Genomic DNA, 18,696 nt, shown 5'->3' with positions numbered 1-18,696 from the left:
AGGTCTACTGATAAGTTATAGAATCACATCATCCATAGCCTGGCTGATGAACACCTGCTGGAAGGTGCAACTTTTATGCAGGATGTTATCCATCCCATATTGCTACATGTGTAGAAGATCTCTTGCACATCATTTGGTAAGGATCACATACTGAGCCATGACTTTCATCATGCTTGGCCTCCCTGGTCCCTGTGCGGTTATTGATTCTGATGTTATTTGAAGTTGCAAGTCCACAGTGATCATCTGGCCTCATTAGGGATGCTAAAAGACAATATGTGACTGCAATTTCTCACAATACCTATTGCTATGCTGTACAGTGCTGTTCACAAAATTGTCTGTCAAATACAGGTATTGTTAATGAATGACAGTCAACATGTTGATCATTTGTTATAAAGAACATCATCTTTGTTAAAACCAATTGTTATGCTAATTATTGCTTTGTATCATATAAATTGCCCCCTGTTTGTCATTTTGTGCATATATTTTGTTTCAATGAAACTCCTTGTCATTTCAACTACATATATTTTGTTTCAATAAAACTCCATGTCATTTCAAGCATTTATGTCAATTTTTAGCTCTCTGTCTACATTATTTGATGAAGTATTAAATTTTCAAATGTTAACAGAGTTTTGGGTCACTCTGTATGTTACAGCTGTGGATTTCACCTGTTGTAATCTTCACTTTAGGCTCAGCAAAGTTTATTGAGCACAAATAAATTTCTGTGACACCGTATTAAAATTGTCTGTTAGTCTACTAAACCAAACAATAATAGTGCATGATGGAAATTAATTTAAGCCATATATTCAGACAGAAGTTCATATGTAATAATTTGTGACTAAAATTGACATGAGTTCGTGCACTACCAATTACCTATGCATTCATATTGTAAGTGTGATATTAAGGAAGGTGGTGGTGGAAACCATACATTTGTAAGTGGAAACAACATGAAAAACAAGTGTAAATTGCTCTAGGTAAACAGCAGTAGTTGTCTTACTTCAGTTATAGAAGTGAAGTGGGATAATAACAACTGAGAGTGTCCACTACCAGACTGCTTTCTATTTGCCCACTAAGGAAAATCACGACTAGCCTATGGTACTGATGGTGCTACTCCTGCAGGAGTCCTGCCAGATGTGGGCAATATTACAAGTACCAACATGTGCATATGTTCAATTTGCAATTCCAGCAGGGTTACTAAACTGTTCCCCATTTAACTGGCATCTAGAGCAACTACCTGCCTGGCTGGTACAGGGGAGGCTGATATGGTGCAACCAACCAGGAGATGGGCAATGTCACAATGCCAGACTACTAACAGATTTCTTCAGGTGATGGAGCTGGATCTGGAGTATCTTGTGTAGGCTTGGAGACTTGTGGGAGCAGAGATTTCCCTTTAGAATTTGTTAGGTCTGGTAACTGTGTCATTGACATTTGTGTGCATTTCCATCAGTTCTTGGGATGGGAGGACAAGGCAGGCATAGCCTAAGACCTGAGAGTTGTGAGAGTGGTCATGGTGGTAGTGACAGTGAACTCCCCAATATGGGAGGCTACTGACCACCATGTCACAATGATAGTTGGTTGCAGCATACCACATGTTGTAGCCACTGACACCAATTGGTTCCCCTTCTTTTCTGTTATGGCTCCCTAGCTCCACCCCAGATTCAGCCTGCGCTGATTCACTCATACAGAATGGTGATGCTGTATGTGCTTCATGTTCCATGGGAGGAGAATGGAGATCCAGAAGCATCCATCCTGTGAGGGGACTCAGGAGCTCTTCCAGGCTTCAGCCATTGATGGGTCTGGACTTGTAAGAATCTAGGGAAGTGTTTTGTGCTCAGGCCAGTTAAGGAGACCTGAGGCTTATAAAGTCACTCAACATGTGGGTAGGAATGAATGTAGAGGTACAATCACAATTCATCATATTCCAGTACATTACACTGCTTGAAATTAAAGATGTTCCAACACCTATGTGATCTGTTTACGTACAGAACACATGTCTGCTACCAATATTATGTAATGCATAGTGAGATTTTCTCTATGTGATAGGAGTCAGCAGTTTCTGTGAGAAAGGAAACTACAACGTAAATATATTTTTTGCCAAATTGTCTTCACTATTACATCTATAAACTTTACACAATGTAAAAAATGAACACTTTTACACAATCATAATCAGAACAACAATTAAAATTTTGCCATTTTTGATAGCTTGTTTTCAAAGATAATCACCGGACATTTGACAACAACAACAACAAGAAAAACCAGATGATAGTAGGTTGACAAATTTACTATCTTTCAAAACGTAGGGCTCCCCGTTCAGCAAAAGAGGGAAGGGTGGGGGTGGGGGGAAGTAGTTGGAGAAAATAAGACTCTACAAGAGTAAAGCACAAAAGTGACCTGTAAGCCAGTATAGAGGGGAAACACAACAGGGCAGCGAATTCAATAATTAAATGTTAGCAACAGAAAGGGTTTTAAAACTTGATACCTTAGAAGACTAGTGGACTGGTTTTAAGACTTGATACATTGGAAAGAAATTGAACTTTAATCAACTACATATAGATAATGTAATGAAACATGGGACTGTGAAGGAGTCACAAAGGAAGTCTCACAGGGTTCAATTTTTGGTCTACTGCTATTCCTTATATATGTGAATGGTATTCCACTTAACATTCAACAAGCAGAAGTGGTACCTTTAGTGGACAGTAGTAGTGTTACAATAAATCTCATTAGAGAGAAAGACACAAAAGAGATTGTTAATGATGTTTCTCATGGAGATTAATTAAGTTGTTCTTAAAAATAGACTCTCCGTAAAATTTGATAAAACTCTCCATATTCAGTTCTGTAAAAAATTAGATACTGATGAAAACTTAAGTGGTAAGAAGAATGTCACTGGGATTCTTAAACAATTACGTTCAGCTACTTTCCTCTTTGTATAATTGCTATTCTTGAAAAGAAACAAATCAGCCTCCTTACAAATTTTGCATATTTCTACTCAATTGTGTCTTATGGAATAATTTCCTTTGGTAACTCACCACTTAAAAAGTATTGATTGCACAAAAGCAAGTAGTAAGAATAATATTTGGTGTCCATCTGTGGCCATCCTGTCGGTGCTCTTCAAGGAGTGAGACATTTTAACTGCAGTGTTACGATACACACAGTGTGTCAGGGATATTAGGGCAGATATTTTGATTGATGGCTGATGACTGTCTACTGAACAATCTTACATCAGTATTAACTTTGTTTGCAGATTAATAATTATAGCTAGTACCTTCCATATGTTTTCAGATTGGTTAGTACCTCCATGTATGCAATGCACAAGTAAGCCATCAATGGTTATTTTCCAGAAGATAACATATTTGATATTGAAGTGTGGATGTATGGATATGATATGGATGGATAATCTATACTGACAGACATAGTCCATGTCATGATGCAGCTATGACTATGCAGAAAACATCAGAGTGTAAATTATGTGTCATTTTTTGCAGGAAGACTGTTGTACATAGAAAAAACAACTAACACTCTAAAGTGGGTACATATCAATGTATCAATGATGAAATTGTTTGTACCTATACACTTGTGCAACAAACCTTTTGTTTATTTTCCCAGTAATATAAAATGTCTGACAGACAAAAAAAGCAAGTTTTAAACCTAACATAATAGTGTTTCTCCTAGGTAACTTCTTTGATTCCATAGACAAATTTCTATTTGAAAACTGGTAGCCTGGGGAAGCAAAAGAACCTCGCTTTTACATGTATTTGCTTGTGCAGGGCAAAAAAATTGTGTGTTCATTAATGTTAAAACTCATAATGTATAACTCAAATAACAATGTAAAACATTTATACCAGGAAATCATTACTAAAGATCTCATTTTCAATAACAAGAACTGTGAACTATCTTGGAATTGGAGAAAGGGTGGGATGGGCTAGTATTAATCAATGGAAATCTAACATGAAAGATCTCAGGAAAATGAAAAGGAAGGGCATACTGGTGTAACTGGATTTACTGGTTTGGATAATAATTTTTAATTTTTTTACATCCTATGCTGTGCAAATAATGGGTATAAGGATTTATAAATATTTCACAATTTTTGTGTGTAACATGGCTAAATTTATTTTTCAGACAATGTACATTTGAAATTGATCTTAGTTACAGAGGTAATTTGTTGATGATCTTTTGTCATATTGTTTGGTTTATAGTCCAAATATACAAGGATGATTCAAATGAAAACTTAAAAGCTCCATAAAATTTTGAAAACTTGTGTGATGGATTTGGTAGGTGGCAGTAGTGTTCCTTGAGGTTTAGAAAGTCACTGACAGATGGCAGAGTGATGCTACAATGAAGGAGAAGGCAGCTGTGTCCACAACAAGAGGGCCACCCCACTGTCAACATGCACTGTGACTGAGTGGCGATCTGTGATGCGTTTATTGTATAGTTAAGGAGTCAGACCAATTGAAATTCATTGCAGACTGCATCATGCAGGAAGTTTAAAAGCAGTGTAACTTCTGTGGAGGATGTCCTAAGACCAGGGCAGGTTCACTGTGTAGTAATGGATGAGAATATTGCATTAGTGGTGGTGCTTGTGAAGGAGAACAAATGCATGACTGAGAACGAAGTAGCCACAGAACTAGTAGTGATCCAGTGCAGAATATTGTTCACAATGTATTGCACTTTAATAAGATGTTTACAAGACGGATAGCACGTCAGTTGACTGCTGAATGGAAAGATCATAGCATCAATGCCTGTGAAGAAATTTTGCATCATTTCCATGTCAAATGTGATGCATTTCTGGGAAAAATTGTTACAAGCAATGAGACTTGTGTCCAGTATCACCAACCAGAAATGAAAAGATCATGCTAGGAATGGCACCACATCTCATAGCTGAAACCAAAAAAATTCTGCACTCAATGGTGTGCTGAAAAAGGCATCCTCATTCTCTTCTGGGTCAGAGGAGTGATGACAACCAGTACTTGTTATTCAGACATGCTGAAAAATCAACTTTGCCCTTCAATCAGGAGTAAACAATGAGGATTTCTGACTTCAGGAGTATTGCTATAACATGAGAACACCCAAACCCATTTGGCCTGTAAGACAGTTGAGACTATGCAAAAAATTAAATTTTCTTGTCTGATACATTCTCCATATTCACCAGACCTTGCTCCTAATGACTTTCATCTGTTCAGTGCACTCAAAGAAGCAATGGGAGGCAGGCATTTCAGAAGTGATGAAGAGGTGAAAACCACAGTGCCTGACTGGCTACACTTACAATTGAAACAGTTATTTTGACATGGTATCTATGCACTTACGAAGTGGTGGAATACATGCATTCAACATCAGAGACATTTTGTCAAATAATGACGTGTAAGTTTTTTGTTCACTGTTAAATTAAAATATTATAGCATTTTTAAGGTTTTCATTTGAATCACCCGCATATTTCTGATTTGATTTTTCATTCTTCAAAAGGTTCTATTTCAATACCCCTATATTAAAGTGTGATTTATGTAATACAAATGCTCTTTCCTTAATCATCATGTATTAAGAATTTTCTTTCTACAAATCTTCTAATGTTAAATCAAATTTTAGGAGTCACATGTCATCAGATCACAGTGATGAAGAACTTGAACTGTGGGCTCGTACAGTGGACTTACCTGGATTTGATGACAATGTTTCCCCAAGAAATGTCATCAGAATGTTGCTCAGATTTGTCATTGGAGAAGTAAGTCATACCTTTATTTGTATGGAATTTAACAGAGAGAACATTGCCTGCTTGATATGTATGAGGGGATACCAAAAAAATGGAATTATTTCTTAAAAGTTACATATTTTCAAATTGTTTACAAAACAACCTTACCCCCTTCAAAATATTCTCCATTACAACTAATACATTTGTCACACCATTGATTCCACTGTTTGAAACAGTTTTTGTAGTTATCATTAGAAAAGGCTGACAGCTCCTCCCTTGTTTTTTTCCTTGACTTCTTCAATTTTGTCAAATCAGTTTCTTTCATGCTCCTTTTCATGTGCAGAAGTAAGAAAAAGTTGCATGGATCCAGGTCAGGTGAGTCTGGTGTGTGGGGCAGTGGAACCAAACCATTTTTAGCCAAAAACTGTCAACAAAGGTGGCTGTATGTGCTGTTGTGTTGTCGTGGTGGAAGAACCAGTCTCCTGTCTGCCACAAATTAGGTCTCTTTTGAAGAACACTGTTGCACAATCTTCTTAAAATTACCAAATAAAAGGTTTGATTGATGGTCTGTCCTGGGCAGAACAAACTCTGAATGAACTATGACCTTGGCATCAAAAAGCAAATCATCATTGTTTTGATGTTTGATTTGACTTGACGACATTTCTTGAATGGGGTGACAATGACATCTTCCATTGGCTTGACTGTTGCTTTGTTTCTGGGTCATAACCATAGCACCATGACTCATCACTAGTAATGGCCTTTGACAGAAAATCTGTATCAGTTTCAAGCTGTTGTTTCTGAGCACAACATGTTTGAAATCAATGCTCCTTTTGATTTTCAGTCAGAACCTGAGGAACAAACTTGGCAGTGATCCTTTTCATTTCCAAATGTTCCATTAAAATTCACTGAACTGAGGTCCAAGATAACCCAATAATCTCTGACAGTTGATCAATTGTGTCAATGGTTTGCGAGAACAAGCACTCGAATATTTTCAATATTTTCGTCGATTTGGGCAGTTGAGGGATGTCCAGAACAAGGTTTGTCATCAGTTGAAATTTTGCCATTTTTAAATTGAGCAAACCACTTGTACAATTGCGTTTTTCCCACAGTGTCTTCTTGGTAAGCTGTTTTCAACATTAAAACATTTCAGCAGCATTTTTACCAAGTAGAAAACAAAATTTTACAGCTGCACTTTGTTCACTTAAACATGCCATTATAGTTGTGTTATACATGCCTAGTGGCAGAAATGTGTACTACGCAAGCTCCACCCACGGCAGTGTTATCCCAGTTTTTATTTACTTTTTTTTAATTTTTTGCTAGCCCCTCATATTTACAGGTCTTTTCTATTATTGTTAGGGAAAGAATTAATTCTTCTGTAACTGATAAAAGGACAAAAATAGCAGAGTAGTACTACTTTCACTGCTGTTACTACTACTGCTACTTGTACTACTGTTGCTACTAAGATTTGTGCACATGTATGCATGTGTGTGTGTGTGTGTGTGTGTGTGTGTTGAAAATTAAGATGATTTTTGGAAGAAAATGTCATTTAATGCCTGAGTTAGTGCCAGTTTGCACTCAGCTTTACTGTTTTTCTGTCTGTAGTAATGTGCTGTTAGTGATAACTGCTAAACACAACACCCCATTTCTTCTGTATGCAGGTTGTAGTCCAGTTAGCAAGGTCTAGCAATCACATGGATAAACCGTATATAATGTTAAGAATTAACAAAGTTTGCTGGGACACAGCACTGATGGAATATGGTCCTGCTATCCAAGCAGGGATTGGTGGAATCCAGCTTATAGACAAGATACATACTAGCTGTACAGGAAAATATTTAGAACTTGTATCTACACATGGCACTGATGATATGGTGACACTGTTGTACAGAAAGGTTGGTTAGTATATATATATTAGTAACTCATTGGCATATGAAGCTTTTGTTAAGTATTGCTGCAGCTAACTTTCATTTCAACATATAAATCATATTTTCAATTAACTCTGAATTAACATAAACATTTCTCTGTTTAAGACTATGCTATTACAATTTGTCTTTTCTTTAGGTTCGCTCTGATTGCCCTGATTTTAAATCACATTTTCACAGTGTTGAGCAGTCCCTTGTATTGGATTTTTCATCTGTACATATAGTGTTCCATAGGGAGGCATTTTTGACACTGAACAAGTACCTGCAGTATCTTCATCAAAAGTAAGACACAGCCACCTTTTATTTACATATTTTATCATTGCATATGTATACAGTAAGGTCACTTTTCTTTTAAAACAAGTTTTAAGTATGAAGATAGAGAGAGGGGAAAAAAAAGAAAACTTAGGGAGAAAGGGGGAAGAGAAAGATAAGAGTTACTAAGGGAACCATTTGTATTGCCTGTATAAACTCATGACTACAACTCAGTGCGCAAGCTGATGGATATTTTAACATCTGAATAATTACAATCCACATCAAGGTTTTGGGAGAGTGTCAGTAGGTTTAAAGATATGTATTTCTTCAGCTTTACAGCAAAGTCCTTGATGGCTGCAAAGTGGTCAGGCAAGGCCAAAACTTACATGCCCAGTTTCTGAAAGAACTTGGAGAGGAAAAAGAGTAAATAAATTTCTGATTGATGCCTTGTAGTTCAGACATGTACATTATTCAGTTAGTTTATTCAGTTATTATCTGAAGGACCCCCCCCCCCCCCCTCTCCCAAAGGTTTTTGTGATTTAAATTGCTCTGTTGCATTATTAGCAGTTGACAGGTCTCTGCTTTTTATCTGTAGCTCAGATATTGTATTTGAAGTGTAGACCTGAAAAAGTAATATTGAAATGGGAAAGAAAGTTCTGAAATACACAAAGAAAAGTGTTCAGTCAAATAACAGTGAATGTGAAGTAAATATGTTTTGGCTAGAGAGATTAAACAAATGATTATAGCAACAACAGTAAACAGTATTTTTGAGAATGAATAAGTTCTGAGAGAGTAAATTAAGAACATAGTCATAATATTTCATACTAACACTGCATCATTGGTGGTAATTAGTTCTTATTTTGTTAACAATTTCAGAATACAGAACAGAGAAAGTCACCTAAAATCACTGGTGCAGTATTCACCACTTCTGTACACATGGTTATTCCCTGGAACAGCAGAACCACCAATACCACCTGGTGCAACAAAATTTAGCTATTCAACTCGCCTTGGTGAAATACGAATCAGGCTGTGTGACACTGACATGGAATTTCTTGAATTGAAAGTATGAAATATCTTTTGCTTATAATCTAATTTAAAGTTAATAAAAATTGTATGCAGCTCATTTTAATTTAACATCTATTTTGAAGCAGTTTTATTTCATAACTTTTATTGTTAAATTTCAGGTCACTGGCTGTGAAAGTGATTGCATGTTTAAGGCCAATGAAAGAATGGTGCTTCGAGTATATTTGACAACATTAACAATAGATGACTTGTCAGATTTGACTCTCTATTCCAAGGTAGATTATTGTTATGTAGTTTGAAATCAGTTTACAAGTAATAACAGCATAAAAAAATTATTCACAATATAACTGAATGTCATATGTAATTTTTCACAGATTCTCTCTATTGATGAGGATAAAGTCTTTGACTTGAAATATGTGAGGCACAGCCCCAAATTATACACACATTCTGATATGGAAGCCATCAGAGATGATGTCAAGTCTGATGGGAGTTTCCGGCTTCATGTTGGGACTGTTCATATTGTACTCCTTTATAAACTGTTAATTGACTTGCAGGTAATATTTGTTAACAGTATTGAGTGATAAAATAAATGCTGATAATTTTGAAATATTCTATTAGTACGATTTATTTAATAACAACAATTGTCACTGCTATTTTTCTAGGTCATGTTGCCTGAATGTTATGTTGCAAGAACATAATTTTTGAGGCACAGAATATTTAAGGCAATTTTTCATTATCTATAACTTTTTATACAATCTACAGGCTCCGGCAGAATTAACACTGACTGTAGAGCACCATTGTCCTGTCTGTACTATGCATCTAAGTCTTCTAATTACTTGTCAGTGCATTCATTAAATAAATTCAGCTGTTCATTAAATAAATTCAGCTGTGTTCACTTATAAGCATGCCACACAAGAATTCTAGGAACATTTATCAGTAACTCTAAGCATAGTATTTGCAATACTAAATACTGTGATGTGCAGAGTGGAACAAGACTGTATCATCTGGCATAGAGTCTATTAAACCTTCATTGCTTTGGCATCAAGTCTATGTAGGCTTTGTTAATATTTACCGCTTTGCACATTTTTCTTTATTACAAATTTTAGTGTTGATAATAGTTGCCTACAATCTTTGATGGGGACTAGTTTCAAATGCTTGCATTCTTTCTCAAATGATAGCCTAAATTTCAAAAGTTTGGCTAAGCAGAATTAAAGTGATACATTTAAAAGTCTTTTTCATATATCAGGTCAACGAAACAAATGTGGTTTGACCATTTGAGTTGCTAGTCCTTTACACCAACATAATGTTGGAATTTCACATTTTTTCTGACTGTTTCTTCATTTACCTACAAACAGTATGATTACAAACAAAATCCCTGATGAAGTAAAAATGTGCAGTAACTCTGTTAAATATGGATTAGTTCAAGTATAAGAAATACTTAGCCCTTGCTTGGTATCTGGGGTCTTCTTAAACCCCAAGGCACTTTCAACTATAAAGAAACAGTTTTAATTTGAACATAGAGTTCTCATCATCCAGATATGCTTTTCATGGATCTATTATTCGAACTGGGCAAAATATTTATAGTTATATCGTAATGTGATCTTCAATGTTACATTTCAACTTTACTAAGAAAGTAAAAACTTGCCAACAATGCTGTTATAACGTCAAGTTGAACAAATATATTTCAAGGACGACACAATACATGTAAGTCACAGATCAAGTAAACAAAGTAAGACGTGTGTACACTTTAACAGTCAAATCCGAACTGAGTCCGAGTGTAGCAGCTGCTGGCTGGCTGGCCGCTTAGGTGGCGCTGCTGCTGCATGGCTGGCAGACAGCACCGCATGTAGAGGATGCGCGTAACTGCACGGCGGCACTTTGAAAGATCGGCGAGTCACAACAAATGCACCTTCTCAACTGACATTTATATGTCCATTGCCATAACAAATTTATAGAAAATACATATCCCTGTGTGGCTGGAACAAATTCCCTTTTATGAATTGTGTTTTGTGGTTTTATACTTTATTTATATTTTATTCATAATGGATCATAATATGTGCTTTGGAAAGGGCTACACACTTGAGCAGGATTTTGCAGATTTACATAAGAGTGATAGTGATAATGAATCAATTTTTGGAAAAGGGAATGAGAGTGGTGTTGATGTAAATGTGGCAGGGAGATATACAGGTCTGAAATGAGGTGGATGTAAATGAATGTGGAGAAGATGATATTGGTATTCAGGGAATTAGTGCACCTACTCTTGTATTTAGAAGTATTCAGATAACCTATGGCATAGTATCACATGATTTGTGCAAGCAGATTTCCAGGAGTGTAATAGATGAAACAGCTCATATTTCACATCACCCTAGACCACAAATACAGACAATGGCAGATTGTCTCAGACTTTTTATCACCAATCCCATTCAGAGTGTAATAGTAATGCATCCTATAATCATACAGATGACAGTAAAATTCTACACTCATATCTTGTATGCTGGATGGAGCTTGACTATACAGAACTACAGGCATTCTTTGGTCTACTAAAGTGCGCGTCATTTATGTTGGCGGCCGAGTTTAGGTTCGTTCTGCACATCTGACATCACAAAACACAGTCAACCAATGAACAGAGAATGACGTTGCCACATCTCGACTGCAGTGCAGAGCATGGACGAGTCTTCAGTTTTAGAAACGTTCAGTCATAGATAAAGTGATAGAACAAAAGCAATGTCTTTATAGCAGACATTCTTTTATAGAAAGTTTGGAAAAAGCATTTTTTATACTAATTGCTTCATATTATATTAATTAATTAAATGAAACAAGCAATAAGCCTCCTAATTCAGGCGATAGCAAGGAAAGGTGTTTGTATCACTCTCACGAACCGTTCTTTCGCGATAAAAAACAGCAGTAATTGTTTATTTCCTATTGTACTTCGACGAAGCGTGAGTAATTCATAGTCATACCAACAGTGTTTGTCAGTATTTTGCGTGACGTGTTATAGTCCTCATGGCGTTATGTACTCACTCATGGCTTCATGTACTCAGACGAGGTGCGTTAGTGTAACGGTTAAGGAGTTGGGCTGCTACGCGAAAGCTTATGAGTTCAAACCTTGTGCGGTGCTTAATATTTTCATTATTTAAAAACAATATCGAAGTGCCTTACTTCACGAATTATATTCGTTTGAATGCAATTTTTTGAAATTTCTAGTGCTTTGTCTCTTCATTAACCCTTTCGCTGCTGCAGACACGTGCTCTCCGCTGTGCGCGATTTTATCACTGCACTGCCCGCCTGTGCAGACACATGGTGTTCCCACTGCTTTGACACACTTATCATTCGATTTCACAAAAACTATTTGGCCCAAAAATTTGATTTTTACACGTCTTCTTGACAAATGACTTAATTTTGTTTCGATGTTAAACGCAGTTATTATGCAGCATTAAATGTAGTAAACCATTGCACAAAATTTTGAAGAGTTTGCAGAGGTAGAAGTCCATAGCGTATACTTTCCGTATGGTCGATTTTAGTTGCCACAGTGTTGAGAATACTGTATAACAATATCTCATTTAATTTAAGCACGACATAGGTGTCGTATGTAATATTGAGAAATATTCCGTCTTTCGTGACTGTAATAAAAGTATTATTTACACCGGACGCGTTTGGCCTTATTTTAAAGCATTTCAATCAAGGAAAGGTATGGCACATACACAATGGTACTCATGTTCTCTTTCTTGTTTTTGTTCCACAGTCGCAGTTTTACCAATGGTACTGAAATATATTCCTCTTCTGCAACTGTAATAAGGGACTTATTTAGACCAGACGCGTTTCTCTCTTTTGAAGCATCTTCAGTGCACAGTATTTTGTCTCCTCCATTGCCAAGTAACCTTTCGTAGTTTTGTGCTGCGGTAACACAATATTCAATGTTTGTGTTGGCAGATCAGTGTTTTAGCAAATAAATGATGTTTGTGTGTGCCACACACAAAAATTATATTTGACATAGCTCAGAGCACTTCACTGATAGACGGTATATTCAAGTCCTAATGTTTTTGTAAGTCCACAGTTTTGTTTAATGTATTTTGTCTACTTTTGATTGATTGAAGTGCTTTAAAATAAAGCCAAACGTGCTCAGTGTAAATAAAACTTTTGTTAGTCGCGAAAGACGGAATATTTCTCAATATTACATGCGACACCTATGTGGTACTTAAATGAGGTAGTGTGTCAAAGCAGTCGGAACACGATGTGTCTGCACAGGCGAGCAGTGCAGTGACAAAATCGCACACAGCGCGGAATGCAGGGAGCACGTCTTTGTAGCAGCTGCTTCTATTGGCGTGTGCATCGTGTGCAACTGGCAACGCAGCAATCTCCCGCGTCTGGGCGGGCATGCGCGAGCCGCCAAGATAAAAGAATTGAACTATAATAGCTGATTCACACAAGGGACCTGGGAAACCTTTAAGCTAATTTCAATCAGATCAATATGGCTTACTCTTTTTTTGAGCCACAATGAGATTTTCAAGATCTGATGATATTCTGATGTTCATCTGGTTCTATGACAAACCTATGAGAGAATAAAGAAAACATGCTCTGGATTTAAAGCTAAACCTATACAGGCTGTGTTTGAAATGCTCATTGATGCATACATTTTGTCTTATATCCCTGGGCTTTACATTGTAGTTGATAAGCGCCTTGTACTTTCAGAGGATGCTGACCACTGAAGGTGTACATTACTTCAAAATCTAGTGGTACAAGATAAATTGTGCACTGCTGTAGATTGTAAGACCAATTATCGCACAAATACACAGCTGTACATGGGGAAATCTCCTTAATGAAGGGAAATAAATCAAGGGAAATGAGTGGTACACAATTTAGTTGATCACTTGTGGATGATGATGATGATGATGATGATGATGATGATGATGATGATGATGATGATGATTAAATGATGAAGACAACACAAACACCCAGTCCCCGGGCAGATAAAATCCCCAACCTGGTCAGGAATCGTACCTGGGACCCCATGATCCCGAGGCAGCAACGCTGGTCACTGGACCACGAGCTGCGGACCAAAAACTGAATATACTGTGATTTGGAAATAAGAAAAACAGGAGAAATCTATATTTACAGGAATAACAATTATAAACTTCATACTTAATATGCTTAATTAACATTTTGAAGAAGTGATGTGAAGTAGGTCTTAACAATATGCTGGAAGAACTTTTGAATAAGCAGCAATATGAACTATCTATTATTACAACCACTTTCAATTAACATTCCTCATCTTCATAGTATTATTCAACTAAGGTGAACTACATTTGAAAGCTAAGTAGCTTCTCAAGTAGCCTCACAAGAGATGAGTGCACCCTGCTTGCCAACAGTGCTCAGCAGACATGGATCGTCACACATCCAACTCTAAACCAAGAGGTATTATCCGTGAAGCACACAGAAGTTAATGTATTTACTTAAAAATGACTCATTAACTATGTATAGTGAAAATTTGGGATTCTATGTACATTTTATCTAAGATTGTTTGTGCTTTTCTTTGTTAAGTACTGAAATGCAAGGTAACATATGAGGTTCATTTTTAAAGTAAAAACCGATTTGTAATTGAGTAAGAGATACTGTATTTATGAATGTAAATTGTATTACAGACTACAGTATGCACACTTTTTCAATTTTCATCAGTTACCATGAGCATTTAAGCATTTGTCAAGCTGTGGCACCAGCTTTTTTATCCCAGCTTCAAAGAACTCTGCCACCTGGCCATTGAACAGTTAGTACCATAATAGTTTCTTTTAACATGTCATCATTTTCCAAGAGTTTTCCACCAAGAAATTCTTTCAGTTTTGGTTGTGCTTAGTCAGTGCGGTATGGTGGATGATCCAGTAATTCCCAGTGAAACTTGTCCAGTTGTGTCTTTATTCCTGCTGCAACACGAGGCTGAGAGCATTGTTGTGAAGCAGAATGCTGCCACTAGAGAGCAACCACAATTTTGAGTAGTGTGCCTATGCTTTAATAATGTTTCATGGTACCTCTCAGCATTTATTGTCATTCTTCTTGGCAAAAAGGTTAACAGAAGAATGCCTTTCTGGTTCCAAAAACCTGTGGCCATGATTTTCCATGTTGAAGGTTGTTGTCTGAATTCTCATGGTTTCATTGGGGAGTTTGACTGGTACCACTCACTGGATTGAAGTTTATTCTCTGGAGTGTAGTGCACAGTCCATGTTTCATCACCAGTCACAATGTGACTCAAGAACTCTTCACCACCCTTGTCATAGTGCTTCAAAATGGACAAAAAATATGCCATTTGTTTTGTTTTGTGTTCTTCTGTCAGCATTTTCAGCACCCATCTCACGAACATGTTTTGTGTTTGTCAGTAACAATGTGAGAAACCACTAGTCTTTAAACTTGTGTTTTGGCAAATTTCCTCATCAACTTTTTGTGTCAAGTCTACATACATCACAGTGGGCCACCCAGATTGTTCTTCATCATGAACATTTTTCCTTCTTTTATTAAACAGCCTAGTCCATTTATGCACAATTCCATCATTCATTACACCTACACCATGAACTCCAACAACCACTTGTGAATTTCAGCAGAACTAACTTGTTTTGCATTTAAAAACTGCATGGTAAGAAGTACCCATCACAGTATTCTCACAGAAGGAAAAAAGCTCATACAGCTTCATCAGTGATATTACACAGAAAACATTACAAATCTCATTCATGTACTACAATTTCATGAGGATTTTCAGTGCCCGACAAGCTCACATTGTGAGATACAGATACTTGAAAGGTTTCTTCATCACTGAAAACACAAAAATTCTTTTTTTGATTTGTTGCCATTTTGTCAAGGCACTGCACTCATAATGCCAACTGTTGAGCACAATGCTAACATGGTGAGTGTATGGTTCTTTTCTTGAATCAGTAATGTTTGTACATGTAATATTTTGGAAAATACACAACTTTGAAAATGAATGAAGCATTCATAGTTGCTCTGTACATTATGGAACCTAACAGTTACATGATACAATGTCCTTCTTTTCCTTTTTTCATTGGCTTTTGAATATTTCCTAAACAGTTATCCATGTAAGCAACTCATAATTACACACACATAGTAGATCTTGATAAAACACAAATGATGTTAACATAAAACAATATGAAATAACATGCTGAGTTATTTAGTTTACATGAATTTGTTTATATCTCTCTTTTAACTTCCCTTAGAAAGGAGTAAAGTTCTTCATACACTGCAAGGTCTTTGGTTGCCAACAATGTTGGCAGATGTTAGTAACTGGTATTTCTTACCCACAACATCCCTTAGCAGCTTTATTGTGAGGTTCCACCAGTTAATGCATCCTAAAATTATGTGATTTGTGGCCTCCACTTTATCACAGTCACAAAGTGAAGACTTTACTATGCTTATGTGAGGTGGGTGATGTGCAAACCAACCATTTTTGAACCTCAACCACACTGTGGTTAACTGCAAATTTGTGTGAACATGGTACCAAAGCCTGTGTGGTAGCACCAATTTTAATTTTGCCTTATTTTTTCCTTTGGTTGTCTGGGAATCTTGCCAGTCTTTGTCCTACTAATTCTGAATCCTTCACTGGAAGATGTGTCTAGTTTTTATACCTGTGCTCACCAATTCCTTAGTGAATCATCAATCCCACAGTCCAATCTACATCTAGATCTACACTGTGAATAGCATGGCAGACAGTTTGTTCCTCTTTAGCAGTTATTAGGGCTTCTTCTTGTTCCATTCACGTGTGGAGTGTGGGAAAAATGTCCCTGTGCATGCTGTAATTAACCTAATCTTATCCTGACAATCCCTATGGGAGTGATATGTAAGGGGTTGTAGTTCATTTATTCTTAATAATTACAGCCTGTTATCTGAAAAGCTAAAATAGGCCATACAAATATCATTTCCTTGGATTGTAATTAATTATTTATTTCTGATACTTAGTTGTAGTATTTCCATAGAGGTCATCATTTAAAGCTTCTTGAAACTTTGTTAGTAGACTATCTATCTTTAAGAGCCTGGCAGTTCAGTTCTTTCAATATCTCAGTGCCACTCTCCCATGGGCCAGACAAACCTGCAGCCATTCATTCTGCCCTTCTCTGTATATGTTCAGTAGCCACTGACAGTCCTATTTGGTAAGGTTTCCACACACTTGAGCAATATTCTAGGATGTTGTCATGTACTTTCCAATATTAGTTATTACATTCTTTAATCGGATACATGATGGCCCTGCAGCCATTCCTTTCCAGTTGCTTTACATCTTGTGGACCATCAGGTGGTTTTTATGCCCTGATGAAAATATTTAAGTAGAGTTAGCATGGATTAGGAGTCTGAGAAGATGAGAATGTTTTCCTCCAGAATCATATGAGACTAATTGAGGGCTTCCAAGATCTCCATAAGTCCTGTTGTCATTATTGTCATTTCCTTTGCCTGCTTGTGCTTAAATCCTACCTGCAGATAAGTATCTTAAAAGGTACATTCTGTCCCCTCCTGGTTCTCTGAGGCATCCATGTAGAGTATCCTCACCTGTGGGTATTTGGTTCAGAGCTCGCTCAAGGCATACTTTGAATGAAGAGACTGATAAAGTTGAAGAACCTGGCAGATCAAATCTCACATCAGGTTCAAGAACAGTGCAGAAGAAATTGTGTTCAGACATGAACAGTTGTCATGCAGACATGCTTAATTGCACATCTGGTGCTACCTCAGTACATTTGATTGCTAATGGTGGTGATTCTTACACAAACAATATTTATACATGTAGCATATTACTGGAAGTTTCTGGATACAAGATAACAAGGAAGCCTTTGAAAATTCTGCCTTCTTCATTGGGAACTTTATCCTTAAATGTCTGCACCACAAGTGTAGAGTGTGTTCGTTACCTCCCATAAATAATGTATTTGTAGGGGTTGACTTCACGACACCAAGACATATTCAGATCACTTTGTATTTTATTGCATTAAGTTTTCATATTAAAGTGTCCATCTCTGATGTGTAGAACATACTTCCATAGTCCAGGTGTGACTGTACTAGGCCTTGATATATGTTCATGCAGATGTTGTAGTCTGCATCTGACATTACATCTGCCACTGCTTTTAACTTGTTGAGGTTCTTCTCACATTTTGCTACTGCTTCATTTATATGTCCTGTCCATTATAGTTTACAGTCAATGTGTAGGCCAAGGTATTTCACCACTGGCTTCACATGGAGAATGTATGTTCCTAGCATCATAGAGAGGATCTCTTTCATCTGGTGTGTGGTGTAGATGCTCATGGTAGTCTTATTCTGTGAAATGGTTAGGCCATTTTCCTCCAGCCAGTATTTGAGAATAACCATTGCTGCATCCACTTTATCCTGTCCATTTCCGAGGTTGTTGCTTGCTGTGTGTATGCACAGATCATCAGTGTATTGTAGTATATTGATGTTGCTTTTGAAAATTGTGTGCATATTTCCAGTGTAATGTGGATATGTAAAACAGTATTGATGAAAGAACTGATCCTTGTTGGTCCTCTGTTGTCCCACACTGCTATTATCAACTTTCACACAGAAATCTCTGCCTTCAAGTAGACAAATGACACTGAAAATGAAGTAAATAGCGATAACAGGTCACTCCATCTTATTAGCTAATAACCAAAGGTCATCTGCTTCATATCCATTCTCAGTATCCATATAAACCTCTGTTGGGAACTTACTGTTGCTGAGGCAAAGCTGTATATCTATAATAAGTTGTACTAGGGAAAAATTATATATAAAAACAAAGATGAGGTGACTTACCGAACAAAAGCGCTGGCAGGTCGATAGACACACAAACAAACACAAACA

At 36.8% G+C, this 18,696-nt stretch overlaps 1 protein-coding gene across 1 annotated transcript in view; it reads left to right on the top strand.

Moving 5' to 3' along the window:
- The window catches only part of LOC124722880 (vacuolar protein sorting-associated protein 13A-like), a 752,258-nt gene that overhangs the window by 223,667 nt on the left and 509,895 nt on the right, over nucleotides 1–18,696 (top strand). The window contains exons 17-22 of the mRNA XM_047248017.1: nucleotides 5,575–5,707; nucleotides 7,333–7,563; nucleotides 7,733–7,875; nucleotides 8,722–8,908; nucleotides 9,030–9,143; nucleotides 9,243–9,422. Coding sequence (XP_047103973.1) covers nucleotides 5,575–5,707; nucleotides 7,333–7,563; nucleotides 7,733–7,875; nucleotides 8,722–8,908; nucleotides 9,030–9,143; nucleotides 9,243–9,422 — 988 coding nt within the window. The remainder of the gene's footprint in view (nucleotides 1–5,574; nucleotides 5,708–7,332; nucleotides 7,564–7,732; nucleotides 7,876–8,721; nucleotides 8,909–9,029; nucleotides 9,144–9,242; nucleotides 9,423–18,696) is intronic.

This window comes from Schistocerca piceifrons, chromosome X (genome assembly GCF_021461385.2).
Source record: "Schistocerca piceifrons isolate TAMUIC-IGC-003096 chromosome X, iqSchPice1.1, whole genome shotgun sequence".
NCBI classification, from domain to species: domain Eukaryota; kingdom Metazoa; phylum Arthropoda; class Insecta; order Orthoptera; family Acrididae; genus Schistocerca; species Schistocerca piceifrons.
This window is presented reverse-complemented; position numbering and strand designations above follow the sequence as displayed.